General features: G+C 39.5%; 1 protein-coding gene, 1 non-coding gene and 1 pseudogene across 2 annotated transcripts; 2 read left to right on the forward strand and 1 right to left on the reverse strand.

The window, feature by feature from the left end:
• Nucleotides 1–5,369: 5,369 nt before the first annotated feature.
• On the reverse strand, nt 5,370–6,077 carry LOC110288820 (alpha-defensin 26). The gene is made up of 2 exons (XM_085844343.1): nt 5,906–6,077; nt 5,370–5,479 (listed from the first exon to the last, which is right to left on the reverse strand). Exons 1-2 carry the CDS (start codon nt 6,075–6,077, stop codon nt 5,370–5,372), a joined length of 282 nt encoding a protein of 93 aa, XP_085700469.1.
• A 6,517-nt stretch (nt 6,078–12,594) lies between these two features.
• On the forward strand, nt 12,595–13,573 carry LOC147002498 (alpha-defensin 29-like; annotated as a pseudogene).
• Nucleotides 12,898–13,023, forward strand: LOC115030342 (small nucleolar RNA SNORA5). The gene has a single exon (XR_003835918.1). It is a non-coding gene; the product is annotated as a small nucleolar RNA SNORA5 (small nucleolar RNA).
• Nucleotides 13,574–17,983: the final 4,410 nt, after the last annotated feature.

The raw sequence follows: 17,983 nt of genomic DNA on the forward strand, positions 1-17,983 counted from the left end.
ATCACTGATATGAGAAAGTAAGAAAGAGTACACAGGAAATGTGTGGCCTACAAATCAGGGTTTATGTTTTGTAGAGATGACTAGAATACATATTCAATAAACATGTACAGAAGGATTTAAAAACTAGGTCTCAGTGACATCTCCAGGGACTAAGTTACAACTATTAGAACTAGTTAAGCCATTCAGCAGAGTAAAGACATTACTGAGATTGTACACTGGTTCTGCTGTTAGGATGTGAAAGTTCAAATGAATTCTCCCATGTGATTGAAGGATATTTATAAATTCATTCTCTGAAAGGACAGCATGCAACCTTTTTTGGTGAATAAGTACAGCTAAACAGTTCTCTAGAGCCATATGGGCAAAACACTCATGACATTGTTCCTTAAGACATAATGTGTTCTGAATGTACCACTGGCTGGCAGATGGCAGAGAGATTGGAACTAGCTAATCTTACCAAGTGATGCATTCTCAGAGGCATTGTGCCTACACCAGTACTGCCCATGTATAAAGACAATGCTAGACTCAGCATGATCAGAATGGACGTTCCATGGTGAAGATGCACGGACTTTTCACTATACAGTCCCTAAGAACGAAGACAGTACTTTGAGGTGACCTCAAATCCTCTGACACTGCTATCAAAATGCAGACTTGTCCCAGCTTCTCTTGAGTGAAAATTTGGTCATATAACTAACTCTCATACTTGTCAACATGCTGTATTTGTCTCCAAGATTCGAAGTGTTAATATTTCATTTTTTTTCTTCTTTAGATGATGCTGTGGCCAGAATGCTTAAGTCCTACTAAAATTAATATATGGCAATCATACTCCCAAAGATGACATTCACAAGTAGATTATTAATGCAGGGGAAGATACCTCAGGGATAGGGCAATTCTCTTATAAAAGAGACTCAGAGAACTGCCTTGTCCATTTCACCATGGGCTGACATCTTCTGAAATTGTCATTTACAAACTAGAAAATTGTACATCCCCTAGAGTATATCTTTTCATACTTTCATCTGAGGCTTCTTAGACCCCAGAACTGCAGAAAATTGGTACCATCTTCTATGCATAATACAATTATTATATGACTTGTTATATGGTGTCCTGCTATATAAGACAAAATTAACTAAGGCAGATGTTCACACTGGAATCCATCTGCCATATTTTGAGGAACTCTGAATCTTGTTGGGGGAACCACAGGGAAAGAACTGAGGGCCCTTATAGTGGTAGAATAGAAATTGTTATGGGTACCTTTATTAGGAAAAATATTCGGTTTATAATGTTTACAAACATCCTTCATCAAAACCCACTCTACTTCAGACAGGTTGATGATGATCCCTCTCTCTTGAGCCAGTGTGGATAGATGTCCTCTGCATACCTGTTCTCAGGTCTGTGCTCTGTGCTGACACCAGTACCAACTAGCTAACCATGCTGGAGAGTTTTTCTGCAATAAACTCTCTAAATCCTACAGATACACTCATCTCTGTATCCATGGTACTGACCAATGTCCAAATAGAAAATGAATTAGAATGCGCACGTGCACACGTGCGTATGTGTGTGTGTGTGTGTGTGTTGTTTGAAATCCATTTCCTCTTGTAATGATATCTTACACAGCAGTAGGATATCCGAGCATGTTCTTGTAAATACACAATGAGAAAACATGTGACTTGTGTAGAGTATTTTGAAGATCAACCTTTGCTGTATCAATGCATTGATGAAGTCAGGACTTCATCTTTTCACTTAGATTCTCAAGAATGAGTCTGAAAACATGTCTGTACTGGCTGGTTTTGTGTGTCAACTTGACACAAGCTGGAGTTATCACAGAGAAAGGAGCTTCAGTTAGGGAAATGCCTCCACAAGATCCAGCTGTAAAGCATTTTCTCAATTAGTGATCAAGGGGAAAAGGCCCCTTGTGGGTGGGACCATCTCTGGGCTGGTAGTCTTGGTTCTATAAGAGAGCAGGCTGAGCAAGCCAGGGGAGGTAAGCCAGTAAAGAAGATCCCTCCATGGCCTCTGCATCAGCTCCTGCTTCCTGACCTGCCTGAGTTCCAGTCCTAACTTCCTTGGTGATAAACAGCAGTATGGAAGCATAAGCTGAATAAACCCTTTCCTTCCCAACTTGCTTTTTGATCATGATGTTTGTGCAGGAATAGAAACCCTGACTAAGACAATGTCTTGATAAGTGGCATAAGGTCATGTACTATTTGGGGTTCTTTGATAAAAAAAAATTCTTATTCTTTGTTTATCGAGTTTTCTACAATGGGTATGCAGGATTAGTGTGCAACCCAAGTTGGTTTCAGGTGTCTGTCCGTATGGGCTGGGCGATTGCTAGAACATGAGAAAAAAACTAGGAAGTCTTTGTTATTTTTCTAGGATTTCCAACTTCAAATCCTTTCTAGAAGTGCCCTTCATTCTATCTGCCATTATATGAGAGCTATGAGAAAAAGAAGGAGAAACAAAAGCAAGGGTAACACTTTTATTTTCTGAACCAACCAGTTTTGCTAATCAGAATTGCTCTTTATGGTTCTCAAGAATTTGTGTGAAAATACTGAAGTGGGGGTGTTTCCTGAACCTGAATTCAACACTCTAATTAACATGCATGTGATGTTTGATCGTTGCTAACAAAGAGCACCTGTCATGAAAATGCGGGATACAAGTGTTCTGGATATTCCCTGTACATCATTGTTATCACCTGACTCTCAAGCACAGTTTTATTCAGGGAAATTCTCAAAGAACCAGGGTCTTCCACACCATGAGGCAGGAAGGCAGATGAATAGGTTACAAACCAGGAGCTTTAGATTAACATCCAAACTGAGGAGAATCTAGGCACTGGCAAGTGTGTGGGCATGTGGTCATTGGTTAGAGTGTTGAAGAGAGTGATGAGGGGGTCACTGTCACCTAAGGGGTCCAAGTATCAAGAAAATGGGAAGGTGACCATCTGGGCAACATTAGATTGGAGAATCTTTTCCTCCAACCTGCAAGTTTCTTAAATGATCAGTGGAATTTTGAGTGGCAAAGGAAAGTTGGTAAAGCACAGAAAAATATGTTTTCTTAATCCTTTATATTCTGTTTCTGGTTGTAGGAAGAGTTCAGAAAACCAAACTTTCAAATAGAAATAAACTGTGTATTCTGCAGAGATATTTTGTGTATTGTAGCTCCCTATATTGTACATAATTGCCAAGAGATATACATCAGTAGGTGAGTTGATAAAGAGAATGTAGCTCACATTATAAAATCTCTCTCTCTCTCTCTCTCTCTCTCTCTCTCTCTCTCTCTCTCTCTCTCTGTTTATGTGTGTACATAGTGGAACACTACTCAACCACAGAAAGATAGAATTCTCAATAACTGAGATGGTACCCTATGACACTTACTGTGTAATATCCAGACACACAATGTGCAGTACAACATGTTCTCACATATCCAAGATAAAAAGCAATGTAATGGCAGGTGAGAATAGAATACTTGCTACTAGATTTTGGCAACATGAAGTAATGTTGATGGGAGGTTGGTCAATGGGTACAAAATTACATTTAGGTAGGAGCAATGAGTTCTGGGGGACTATTACACAACAACATGATTGGAAATATTAATGGATTATGTATTTCAAAACACTTAGTACAGTAGAATTTAGGTGTTTCACCTTAACAAAATTATAAACACCTGAGGTGACAGATAATTCCCAACTTAATCATTCAAAATGTCCACATACATTCATAAACTCTTACCAATAAGCATATAGAATTTTCACCACTAGAATAGGTCATGTTAAAAATAATGAAACCTTGCATTTTACAAAAAAAATTCTCCCCAAAGTGTAAAGGGGGATGGAAAAATACATGAGTTTTTTGCATCCGGGGTCAAGAATTTGCAACAGGGAGAAGTGTTGAATAAACTCTGGAGACAAAGACAAGAGAGACTTTTAGCTATGTGAACTAGAGGAGAGGACTTGGAGAACATTAGTATAGATGTTGACCAATGTGACTGTGTCATGTGTTTGCTGATTTACACATACTGGAGTTATGCTAACTGTAAATGTAAACAGAGAACCTATATCCTCAGATAATTATGTTTCTGAATTATGACCCACATTGCCATAATTATTAAATTTATTTTGCCCAGGTCACAAGTGACTTATTTAAAGACTGAAATGTCTTGTGGGACTATGATAACTGCCTTCCTTCTTACAATCCTCTAATTGGAATTCTGTAATATTTGAGGCTAAAAGAGTTGTAATGGCTAGAGTTAGATTTTCTCTCATAGCTCAATCAGTGGAGCTGGTATCTGTCATGGCTGCTATAAACTAATAAGTAAGATGCTATCATCCTTTCTTCCTCAAAGTGTGATGGAATATTCAATACTCCCAGCATGGTTCCATCGCTATTGAATGCCCACTAGTATGTTTTCTGGGAAACCACACCATCTGTGCTACTAGAACCTGCAATCTAGAGGTCACCACCACTGCTGTCCTGATGAAAGTATATGGTTTTCCCTGAAGGAGTGTGTGATGAATTAGAGCCTGACTCTTCGCACCCTGTACCATCACTGGAGTCCCCTGCTTCAAGACCTGCCTACTGACCTCTTTATTTATCTTGGATATCTCTGTCAAGCTGCATTCAGCCTTTCAAAGCTGTATGGTAAGTCACTTGATTGTATCTTGTAGAGCACACTGCAGTCATTAGACATGTACACTTTCTGTATATGAAGACGTTTTCCGTATAGAAAGTTTATTTTTCCTATACAACTGTAGATACTGCAAATTACATGCAGATCATATAGTGAATTGCCCTGCTTTTCATTCTATTCATTCTGTCTCTGACTTTTTCTAATATTGATAAAGTTGTCTCCAAAGAGCCAAAATTAACCCACAGATTAGAAGTCAGAGGCATATTTCAGGTCTGGTTCATTGAAACTTCAACACTTTTTAAGGAGACAGTAGCTTTGTAAATAATATCATTTTAGAACTGTGTAAATTTGAAACCCAAAATGATTGTTCTTTTTAAAATACAGGCTATGTCTTTGAGAGTGAGTCAAGAATACCTAAAGGCAGAGTCAAAGACAGGAGGAGCTTATGTGAGCATCATGAGAATTCTAAGCTTTCTATACATTTTGTGTCTAAACATGGAGTCATCCTTAAATTGATATTATTTGGAGCCAGGATTTGGCAAGTAAAAAATTATTCATTCATTGCAAAGGTTTCCTTGAAGGTTCTGATACTTTATATACATAGTCTTAACTGAGCCTTGTAGCATACATTGAAAGAATATAAGCAAACAGGAAGCATACTGCGAACAATATATTGAGAATTGGTCATCAGGCCCCAGCATCAGTGGCCTCAGTGCTCATGGTCGTCTTGTCCTCTGGGGTCTCCATGTTCAGAGGCAGCAGAGCGTGTACATTAAATGACCCTTTCTGCAAGTCCCATTAATGCGTTCTCTTCTTGTGCAGCCTCTTTTTCTACAATAGCATCCCAGATCTCTCAAGGCTGGAGACACAAAAAGAATCAGGCATTAAGATTTGAGGTTGGCAGCATGTAATAGTATGTGATCCTATGGGGATATGTGATAAAGCATGAATGTGCTGTTTTGGCAACAGTACAGCCTTCAGCATGGAAATCTCAACCAATAGTGCATGCAGTTCAGGGTGTTACTAGTCCTGTTCTAGAAGCACCTACTCAGAGTATTGGAGTATGATTGTTGAACTTCCGATGTGTATCTTTTTATAGTAAAATCCTTATGAGAAAGAAATTTAATTAGAGTCATTTTACACTCGCTGTTACTGTTATGAATATAAAAGGAATTAAAATAGAGTTGCTAAGGGAGCCACATTACTCTACCAGGATTCTAGGGCTCATCTTCATCCCTCCCTCAGGAGAATGCAAGCGTCCATCACACTGGGCACCAGGACTCACTTTCCTCTTGAAGATCAGAGCCTTCTGGGTTTCCAAAGGAGACAGACACAGCCTGGTCCTCTTCCCCTGGCTGCTCCTCAGTTTTAGTCTCTTCATCTGTGTTTTGGATAGGATCAGCCTGGACCTGGAAGGCCAGCAGGACGAGGGCAGAGAGGAGGACAAGTATCTTCATGGCTGGGAGTCACCTGGAGGATTGGGGAGCAGGAGCCCAATGTGTGGAGTGTGATTAGTCAGCCCGCATGTATATGGCAGAGAAAAGTCCACACTTAGAGAAGGCATTCTTTGATGGGAACTGGTAGAGGCTGTTACCCTCAAGTTCCCCTTGATGTTCCTCTGTCCTCAAGGCTACCGGCATGATGTTGCTCTGTGTGTTTAGTGACACCACCCCTCCCACTGATAATGATGAAGGGGCCTTGCTATCTTACCCTGTTTCCCATCTGCTTGAGTATTTACCTCTCAGTGGTTATGGAAGAAAAGAGTTGGGCACTGCCTAATTTAATAAGCTCATGGAACAAAGCATTTTTATGTTCTGGAATTTAAGCCTGTACTTCTCAGAAAGTCTGGATCAGACCTTGACCAGGTAGACTGGAGAGTCAGTTCTTTGCATGATTCAGGTATTATCAATCATCCTCATGAGGGATAACTTTGTGAATCCCCTACTTGGGGCCATTATAGAGAAAGTAAGATGGCCTTATTGTGCCCCTATTGAATTGAATTTAAGTGATATAGTTTGTCCGATTGAAGCTAGAGTGAGTTGTTCTGTAGAAGCCAAAATGGTAGCACACATCACACAAAAGTGCGGTCCAGGAGAGTCTCCATACTTGGGACCCTCAAGTCATGCGTCATTCCACATCTCTGAGATTCTGCAATGTTTTTACTTTCAGAAAATGAGTACTGATCTACAAGAGATGACATCCACAATGTAGAGAGGGTCATAATCTAGTACCCAATCTTAAGAAGTGTCATCACATCATACATGACCTCTGTTCTCTATGAGTTTCATCCCCTTTCTCACAGTATATACACACCAAAAGGTACAGAACTTCCTGCTGTTCTCAGTCACTGTATGGTGTCACCCTGTCACAAGTGCCAGCTCATATTTATGTGTTAATTATTATTATTCATTTGTCAAAATATTTTTATATACAGTTTTGTACAATAGTTAGCTAAGCAGCGAGAATAGTATTTTACACACATATAAAACTTCACACACATACATATATAGAGAGAGAGGTAGATAGATATCTATTTATATCTAAATATATACATGTATAATGGGACATGAACTTTTGAATACATCTGTAGACTTTGATTTATGAGTTAAGAAGCACACCTTGCCGCGCATGGTGGAACACGTATTTAATCCCAGCACTCAGGAGGCAGAGGCAGGCAGATTTCTGTGTTCGAGTCCAGCCTGGTCTACAAAGTGAGTTCCTCCACAGTCAGGGCTATACAGAGAAACCCTGTTTCAAAACACACACACACACACACAAACAAACAAAAAGGAAGCATACCTTATATTTCAGACACATTATTGTCTTTCTTGATCATTACAGAGTTGATCTCAGTAGCACTTTTAAAAATATTTATGCTCAAAAGGTCACCATGGTCATATGAAGGATTTTTATTACATATTTTCACACTGTACCCTTCCTACCAGTGTCCAGACAGAACTGGTCACTGAAGTCCCAGAGAATGCTGAACTAGCACAATATATCCTTAGAGAAGTATGTCATTTTTAAAGTACAGCAATCAAAGTTGGTCTGCACTATCTTTTCATTTTCTTATTGCTTTATGTTCTCTTTTTTTGTTCCTACCCAAGCCCCGGTAGCTTTAGTTTGTCTCACTTGAGGAAAGACTCATGGACTTCAGAGAAAGTAGAGACCAGAATCCTCTTTCTGTGGAACTGCACACAGTTATTTACATACTAATAGGTTTATTGAGCCTTGGGGGAAAACAGTTTTTTGCTTTGTGAATTTACTGTCTGCTGAAATTTTATTGTTTTACTGCAGGTTAACACAAGTACTATAATGTTTTTCTTATATTCCTCATCCCAATCTGATAGATAAAATTGATATTTCAGTATTATAACAGTACATTTTTCTCATGCTTTGACACAAGAAGTATGTGCACTTGTTTTTGGTCAAATGCTCCACTGAGAGAGTAGTTGGCACATTTGATTTTCATTTTTAAAGAAAGATTCGCTTATTTTTGTTTTATAAGTGATTTACCTGACTGTATGTATGTGTGTGGCTATTGTCTGTGGAGAGCAGGGAGCCCAATCCCTTAGAACTGGAGATCCAGAATGCTGTGAGCTGCTATGTGGGTGTTAGAATTGAACCTATATCTTCTACAAGAGCCCCCAATATTCTCTACCTCAGAGCCATCCTTCCAGGCCCTCATTTTCTCTAATTAATCTTTAGCTGCTGATCAAAAGTCTAGAAATTGTCTCTTTGTAGCATATGTTAAAAATCTCCTTAAAGATTAACATTTTTCTTTGTCCAGTTTTGTTTCCTGTTCCAAACAACCTGGTATTTGATTTTCTTTGATAATATTTCTGAGTTTTCTTGTTTTCAATTTAAATATGTAAAACTCAAGCTTTTGTCTTTTAGTGGCATTAGCAAAATTCCTCCCCCATCCTGTGGTTGAGGCAGTGTTACCTTTCTTACCACCCATTGTCACAACTGAGGATGTTCCACCTTTTCATAGAGCGTGTTCAGGACCTTTAATGTTCCAACATGCGATATCACATGTGAATGCCAAAGGAGGCATTGGGAAAAAGTGCTGTGGATGGAGCAGGTGAATCAGAGACACTGAAGTGATGATAGAAAAATGAAGGAGCTCTTTGTAGTCCATTGCTATTTCTCCTTGTAATAAATCTTGTTCAAGCATCACCATATATTCAAACATGGCCTAAAAAGAATGGACATTAACCTCCAGTGGACTCTGAACCCTCGAATATTCCACATGACACACTGTGCACATGGGAGGGCTAACATTCTTCCTTCCTCACAGGCATTAGGACTCTGCTGACCCATAGGAAGTGCTGAGAAAGATGGGTTATAGCTTGAGAACTTGTTTATTCTTATGCTCTTCTGCACTATATCCTGAACTCTAAGACAGGTGGGGTGTTCATTTCTGTATGTATTTTCTATCACAAGCCAGAGTGCAAAAACTCAACAGATCTCGAAGTTACTCTTAATAATCTACTCTATTTCTGTAGTAGGGATCATTTATGTGAGTTATTACTTGTGATAACTGGCAAAAAAAAAAACCACCCCTTCTTCAGATATTTCTAGAGAATAGGGGTTATTTTTTGGTGATCTCACATCAAATCTCAAGTGAGATAATTAGCAGAGGCAGAGACCAAGAAGTAGTAAAAAGACCATCTGTCAAGAGATGTCTTTCAACCTTAGACTCTTATCAAGTTCTAAGTAGGTAATACAAATAATCCCAGTAACTGACAGAAGGCATCACTCTAAAACACAGAAGTTAAGGTGGAATATGGGATAGCAGTAAAGTACAAGAATCTGGCCATTGCCCTGTTGCCTAATCTTTAGTGTCTTCTGAGTATGGCATTTAAACTCTTTCAAGTTCCTTTACAAACCCACAAAACATTGGTCAATGAACTTGGCTACTTTATTGGGTTATTGTGAAAACCTCCTATCCAGAGAAAAAAGATCTTAGCAATTAGTAAGTATCAGCTAATATAAATTCTCTGTACATATTACATACCTGGAGAATGCTGCCTGGCCTATCACAAGTTTCAAATTATCATGGTTTCTATGAATTTAGAACACAAAGCTGTTCCAGTTCTCCAATAAATGAAAATTAGTATTCTTATTTTATGTAAGAAGTACTCAATATCCATAGCTTTTAATGTTTTTTCTAATCTTTCATTAGGTATTATCTTCATTTACATTTCAAAGGCTATCCCGAAAGTCCCCCATACCCTTCCCCAGCCCCCTACTCACCCACTCCTGCTTCTTGGCTCTAATGTTCACCTGTACTGAGGCACATTAAGTTTGCAAGACCAAGGGGCCTCTCTGCCCAATGATGGCCGACTAGGCCATCTTCTGCTACATATGCAGCTTGAGACATGAGCTCTGGGGTAGTGGTTAGTTCATATTGTTATTCCACCTATAGGGTTGCAGACCCCTTCAGCTCCTTGGGTACTTTCTCTAGCTCCTCCATTGGGGGCCCTGTGTTCCATCCAATAGCTGACTGTAAGCATCCACTTCTGTGTTTGCCAGGCACTGGCATAGCCTCATAAGAGACAACTATATCAGGGTCCTTTCAGCAAAATCTTACTGGTATATGCAATGGTGTCAGAGTTTGGAGGCTGATTATGGGATGGATCCCTGGTGGAGTAGTTTCTGGATGATCCATCCTTTCATCTCAACTCCAAACTTTATCTCTGTAACTCCTTCCATGGGTGTTTTGTTCTCAATTCTAAGAAGGGGCGAAGTATCCACACTCTGGTCATCATTCTTCTTGAGTTTCATGTGTTTTTCAAATTGTATCTTGGGTATTCTAAGTTTGTGGGCCAATATCCACTTATCAGTGAGTACATATCATGTGAGTTATTTTGTGATTGGGTTACCTCACTCAGGATGATGCCCTCCAGGACCATTCATTTGCCTAGGAATTTTATAAATTCATTCCTTTTAATAGCTGAATAGTACTCCATTTTGTAAATGTACCACATTTTCTGTATCCATTCCTCTGTTGAGGGGCATCTGGGTTCTTTTCAGCTTCTGGCTATTATAAATAAGGCTGCTATGAACATAGTGGAGCATGTGTCCTTTTTACCGGTTGGGACATCTTCTGAATATATGACCAGGAGAGGTATTGCGGGATCCTCCGGTAGTACTATGTCCAATTTTCTGAGGAAACACCAGATTGATTTCCAGAGTGGTTGTACAAGCTTGCAATCCCACCAACAATGGAGGAGTGTTCCTCTTTCTCCACATCCTCACCAGCATCTGCTGTCACCTGAGTTTTTGATCTGAGCCATTCTGACTGGTTTGAGATGGAATCTCAGAGTTGTGTTGATTTGTATTTCCCTGATGATTAAGGATGTTGAACATTGTTTCAAGTGCTTCTCACCTATTCAGTACTCCTCAGTTGAGTATTCTTTGTTTAGCTCTGTGCCCCATTTTTAATGGGGTATTTGGTTTTCTGGAATTCACCTTCTTAAATTTTTTATATATATTAGATATTAGTCCCCTATCTGATTTGGGATTGGTAAAGATCCTTTCCCAATCTGTTCGTGGCCTTTTAGTCTTATTGACAGTGTGTTTTGCCTTATAGAAGCTTTGCAATTTTATGAGGTCCCATTTGTCAATTCTTGATCTTACTGCACAAGCCATTGCTGTTCTATTGAGGAATTTTCCCCTGTGCCCATATAGGCTTTTCCCCACTTTCTCTTCTATAAGTTTCAGTGTCTCTGGTTTTATGTGGAGTTCCTTAATCCACTTATATTTGACCTTAGTACAAGGAGATAGGAATGGATCAATTAGCATTCTTCTACATGATAACTGCCAGTTGTGCCAGCACCATTTGTTGAAAATGCTGTCTTTTTTCCACTGGATGGTTTTAGCTCCCTTGTCAAAGATCAAGTGACCATAGGTGTGTGGGTTCATCTCTGGGTCTTCAATTCTATTCTATTGGTCTACTTGTCTGTCGCTATACCAGTACCATGCAGTTTTTATCACAATTGCTCTGTAGTACAGCTTTATGTCAGGCATGGTGATTCCACCAGAGGTTCTTTTATCCTTGAGAAGAGTGTTTGCTACCCTAGGTTTTTTGTTATTCCAGATGAATTTGAAATTTGTCCTTTCTAATTCATTGAAGAATTGATTTGGAATTTTGATGGGGATTGCATTGAATCTGTAGATTGCTTTTGGCAAGATAGCCATTTTTACTATATTGATCCTGCCAATCCATGAGCATGGGAGATCTTTCCATCTACTGAGATCTTCTTTAATTTCTTTCTTCAGAGACTTGAAGTTCTTATCATACAGATCTTTCACTTCTTTAGTTAGAGTCACACCAATGTATTTTATATTATTTGTGACTATTGTGAAGGGTGTTGTTTCCCTAATTTCTTTCTCAGTCTGCTTATCCTTTGTGTAGAGAAAGGCCATTGATTTGTTTGAGTTAATTTTATATCCAGGTACTTCACTGAAGCTGTTTATCAGGTTTAGTAGTTCTCTGGTGGCCCCATAGGAAAAGATTCACAAAATCTTCCTTCCTGAGGGTGATTTCCCCAAATCATGCAAAGAACTGACTGTCCAGTCCACCTGGTCAAGGTCTGATCCATGCTCCAAGTTCAAAAGCCAATAATCCTTTGATTCATCTATTTATTAAATTAGGCAATGAACAGCTCTTTTCTTCCCCGACCACTGAGAGATAAATACTCAAACAGATGGGAAACAGGGGAAGATAGCAAGGCCTACTTCATCATTATCAGTGGGACGGGTGGGAGGCACTGAACACACAGAGCAATATCATGTTGGAAGCCATGAGGACAAAGGACAGAACTTGAGGGTTACAGACTCTCCCAGTTCCCATCAATGAGTGCCTTCTCTCAGTGAGGACGCCTCTCTGCCCTATAAATGCAGGCTGGCTACGCGTTCTCCACACATTGAGCTCCTGCTCACCAATCCTCCAGGTGACTCCCAGTCATGAAGACACTTGTCCTCCTCTCTGCCCTTGCCCTGCTGGCCTTCCAGGTCCAGGCTGATCCTATCCAAAACACAGATGAAGAGACTAAAACTGAGGAGCAGCCAGGGGAAGAGGACCAGGCTGTGTCTGTCTCCTTTGGAGGCACAGAAGGCTCCGATCTTCAAGATGTAGGTGAGTGCTAAAGCCCTGTGATGGAGGCTTGGTGTCTCCTGAGGCAGGACTGAAGATGAGCCTGGAATCATGTCTATAACAGCTTGGTTCAGGTAGTTGTCCCTTGATACTCTAAGATCTTTTCTGTCTTATTAATAGAAGTAACAGTGAGAATCAACCCAGTGTTAGGTTTTTTTCATTTAAAAATTTATCTGCCTGTGACTCCTGAGCTCTGTTCCCCATGCTAGGTTTAGGGATAAATGGAGTCACAGACATCAAGAAAAAAAAATTATCTGTGAGAAACCTTCAAAATATAGAACATATTGATAAGTCCTCTTATACATGATTAATAAATTTGTTAAGAAAGAAGAATCCGTTTTGCTTTAAAAAAATTGGCTTAGAAACCAAATGCCATTGCATGAATGTGTTCTGTCAGGAAAACACAGAAATTGTGAAGAAATGTGGTGTGGGTGCCATGTCCTGTACATGATCAACACTTGTTAAATGTCTCATGTCCATGGTGCTGGCTGTGATGTCACCAGTTCAACAAACCTACTCTGTACCATGTACAGTGCATCTCCATAGGAGTGTTTACTAACACACTGCTGGCCTCTTTACTTAATACCTGATGCTTTGTTTGTGTCCTCAGCCCAAAGAAGGTTTCCGTGGTGCCGGAAGTGCCCAGTGTGCCAGAAGTGCCAAGTGTGCCAGAAGTGCCCTGTGTGCCCGACATGCCCCCAGTGCCCAAAGCTTCCATTGTGCAAAGAAAGGCAAAATGAAACTGCAATCACCACCCAAGCTCCAAATACATAGCATAAAAGCTGTTGAATTGAACGTGGAATCTGGATTGAGATGACCATTTGCTTTTGGTCCTCATGATCCCATTGTGCTTAGCCTCAATTGCAATTCCTTCTCTCATAAACTCCTTGCTGAAAAATCATCTGTGTTTATGTTTCTTTGATGTTTTCTAGGTATCTTGGAAAGGATTCTTCTAATCATTGTAGTAGAATCCTCAGTGAATCCCTTATAAAGGATTCATGGTTACATTTAGCAGTCATATCAAGGATGCTCAGGAGGTTAGATACAAAGAGACAAGGCATTCTGCTCTAGTTACTTCTCTATCAACTCTTCTGCTCATTAGATAAGACTCACCCTCAAAAATGAGACCCACATTTTCATGATCCATTTTTTCAGTTGAAGAACATTATGTCCTTTCCTTTCTATAGCTGCTGAAATTCCAGAGGCCATGAAGATGGTTGAGCAAGTAACTATGAGGGAGGTCCCTATATTTTGGGCATTTGCCAATGAGTGATACAGCTGTGCTATGGAGATTTCCCAGCAGTTTTGTGAGAATTCTCCACACTGACTTCCTTGGTTCCTGTGCCAGCTTGCAATCCCACCAACAGTGCCTGAGGGTTCCACTTTTCCTAGACCCTCACCCCCACTTGTGAACAATTGTTTTCTTGATCTTAGTCATTCTGACAAGGCATAGATGAAACCTCTGAGAACTTTCAATTTCCATTTCTCTGATGAGAATGTTGAACACTTTAAAATATACTTCTTAGGTATTTATTAGTTCTTTGAAATTTTCCAACAACTGGTTAGCCTATTTGAATAATACTCATCACTTAGCAAACTAAGTTCCACCCAAGTTAATTTCCTTTTTTTCTTTAATTTTAGTTTTTAATCCATTTGGATCAATTTGTGCTGCCAATATGTTTTTATATTTTCCACTGGAATACGATCAATTCACTAAGAGATACACTCAGAAAGAACTGTGTCTCTCACCCAGCAGATAACAATTGGTAATACCTCCAGTGCAAGGAATGGAGTTTTTGTATCCAACTCCCAGGTCCCTGATGGGATATGCTTTGCCTTGGACTTGCACAGTACAGCCATAGCATGTCAAACATTCTTGATCTCATTTCAGTTACTTTATTTCTTTTTTTCCAAAATTCTTTGTTCAGATCCATAGATGATATTTAATTAGGTTGTTTCACTAACTGCCTTCATTCACTTTCCTAGGTTTTTGTATATTTTAGATGACAACCCATACAGTTATGTAGCTTGCACAGGGTCTGTACCACACTGTGAGCTTCCTCTTTACTGGACTGATTATTTCCTTTGCTATAGGGAAGGTTTTGTTTCATAAGGTCCCATTGTCAGTTGTAGGCCCCAATTCTGAATGGTTAGCCGTAGACACATGGACATATGAGCAATGTTAAATAGACTCTGTTATACATACACATTTGCATATGTATCCATTAAAATTATATGCATATACATAAACATGTAACAATTATAATTTAAGATGAGAGAGTACATAGCTCTCCATATATATAACAACAGCACTGTTGCACATGATTTACAAAATCTTTGAAAGCTTATAATGTTGTGTGGCATTAGGTTTATAGTTTGTAAGTCCTCTGTCATTCACACTGTCTTTTGTAGCATAGACACATGCCTTCTATGTCCTGTTCCTGAATCTTTCTCTTGAAGGAAGTCACTCATGAACATTGTCATTCTGACAGAAACAGTAATTTCACATGATGCCGGACAGCAGATGGCGCTACTGAGTCAAGAGACAGCAAAGCGACTTTGTTGACTTCTTCCTATGCTATTCTTAATTTTCTGCCCTTCTGAATGCAATCTTCTTTCCATGCTCAGCCAGCGCACATATTTTAATCGAAGATCCAGAGTGGATCCTGCACTGTTACCTCTAGCCTTGAGCCTGACACGTTTGTGCACACACTATGGTAACATTTTTCCTCTGCTTCATCCAGACCACATTCTGCCTCAATGCTGGCCCCAAGATGGGGCTATAGCCTTCAGTGCTTCTTTCTTGTCTAGCTTACCTGGTAAAAACACACCAACATTCCTCCCTTTGTTTCTAACTTTTTTATTAAACATATTCTTTTTCATACAATTTATTTGATCACAGTTTCCCCTGTTGCATCTCCTCCCAAGCCCTCCTCACCATTCCAATCCCATGCCTTCTCTCCCTCTCTCTCTCTCTTTCTCTCTCTGTCTTTCTCTCTCTCTCTCAACAAAATAAAGGAACAATAATGAAACAAACAACAATAACAAGAACAATTAAGGACACAAGATACTCATACACACAAAGAGACACACATACAAGACCACAAAAGCCCACAAAATTGTAAAATGTAATACACAAGCAAAAGAATACTAAGGTTAAAGAAAAAAATGCCATGTCTGGTGGTGGTGGCACACTCCTTTAATAGCAACAGTGGTGCACTGGATGCTCTAAGTTTGAGATCAGTTTTCTGTGTCTACAAAGTAAGTTCCAGGACCGTCAGGGCTACACAGAGAAACCTTGTCTCAACCTCCCTCCCAGAAATCGCCCAAACCAGGACATAGGAAAGAAAAAAATTTTCTCCAAAAATACCTTTTAGTTAGTTTACATCAACATTTCTTAGGGGAGAAGGTTCTTTGCTCAAGTTTCATAGGACATTTGGGTTATTGGTGGTGTTTTATGATAAGTACTATTTTACTATTTCTAGAGTTACACAAAAGCGAGGTTCCACTGACTTGGCATCAAACCCCAGAAGAAGGAATTTGCAGATACACTTCATGGATATGCTGTTAAACCCAAAGGAAGGAATTAAGAGAGACCTCCTAAGGAGAGGCTGTGGGAGCAAAAGGAGAGAATTTGCAGATACCCCCTAAAGAGAGGCCCAGAAGCCCTGTAGAAGCAGCAGCACACCTCAGGTCTGAGCTCCCACTGAGCCTTCTAATTGCCTCCATACTTTAAAATGAAAATCTTGATATCTCTCAAAAATATGAATATTTCCTTCCTCCTTGTCTCTCATTGTACTCTTAATTCAACAGGCAGACAAACATCTATTTCCATTGTTACTGTAGGTATTTCCTGATAATTAGAATGCCTGCAAAAACATACATATATGTAATTCTTTTCAGTGTTACTTTTGAAAATCAGGATTATCCACTGTCTAATGTCTGATACTTATTTTTTATTTTTAATGCATGACTTCTTTGTTGTTTAAGGCTTTATCTTTCTCCTTCAAGTGAAGGTCTTGCTCAACATTTCCTGTGAGTAGCAGAGGCTGTCTGGGTGGGTGAAATAAAAAAATGGTCTCCAGCCAGCTTGTTGCTTATTTGTAGGATCAGAGGTCACGGCCTATTGAATCAAATTCTGTACTTTCATTGCATGTACAGTCCTGAACCACAAGTTGGGGAGCTGCTTCAATAGTTTATTTTTCCTTACAACTCTCTGCATCTCAGTCTATTTTTTTTTAATCATCTTAATTTATTTTTAAATATATTTAAAGTGTTTGCATGTGTTTATGAATATATCATCATCATCACATAAATATATATTCTATCTGTATATAGATATGAAAATATATATGTTGATGTTGAATTTTTTTCCTATGGAACTATTGATTAACTTTTTAAAAATATTTTTTATTACATATTTTTTTAACATTTGTTTTATTAGGTATTTTCCTCATTTACATTTCCAATGCTATCCAAAAAGTCCCCAATACACTCCCCCCCCCACTCCCCTACTCACCCACTCCCACTTTTTGGCCCTGGTGTTCCCCTGTACTGGGGCATACAAAGTTTGCAAGTCCAATGGGCCTCTCTTTTAAGTGATGGCCAACTAGGCCATCTTTTGATACATATGCAGCTAGAGTCAAGAGCTCTGGGGTACTGGTTAGTTCATAATGTTGTTCCACCTATAGGGTTGCAGATTCCTTTAGCTCCTTGGGTACTTTCTCTAGCTCCTCCATTGGGGGCCCTGTGATCCATCCAATAGCTGACTGTGAGCATCCACTTCTGTGTTTGTTAGGCCCCAGCATTGTCTCACAAGCGACAGCTATAAGATTTCAGCAAAATCTTAATAGTGTATGCAATGGTGTCAGCATTTGGAAGCTGATTATGAGATGGATCCCTGGATATGGCAGTCTTTAGATGGTCCATCCTTTCATCACAGCTCCAAACTTTGTCTCTGTAACTCCTTCCATGGGTGTTTTGTTCTCAATTCTAAGAAGGGGCACAGTATCCACACTTTGGTCTTCGTTCTTCTTGAGTTTCATGCGTTTAACAAATTGTATCTTATATCTTGGGTATCCTAATTTTCTGGGCTAATATCCACTTATCAGTGAGTACATATTGTGTGAGTTCCTTTGTGATTGTGTTACCTCACTCATGATGATGCCCTCCCGGTCCATCCATTTGCCTAGGAATTTC

Source organism: Mus caroli, unplaced genomic scaffold (assembly GCF_978045245.1).
Source record: "Mus caroli unplaced genomic scaffold, Mus_caroli_1 scaffold_10, whole genome shotgun sequence".
NCBI classification, from domain to species: Eukaryota; Metazoa; Chordata; class Mammalia; order Rodentia; family Muridae; genus Mus; species Mus caroli.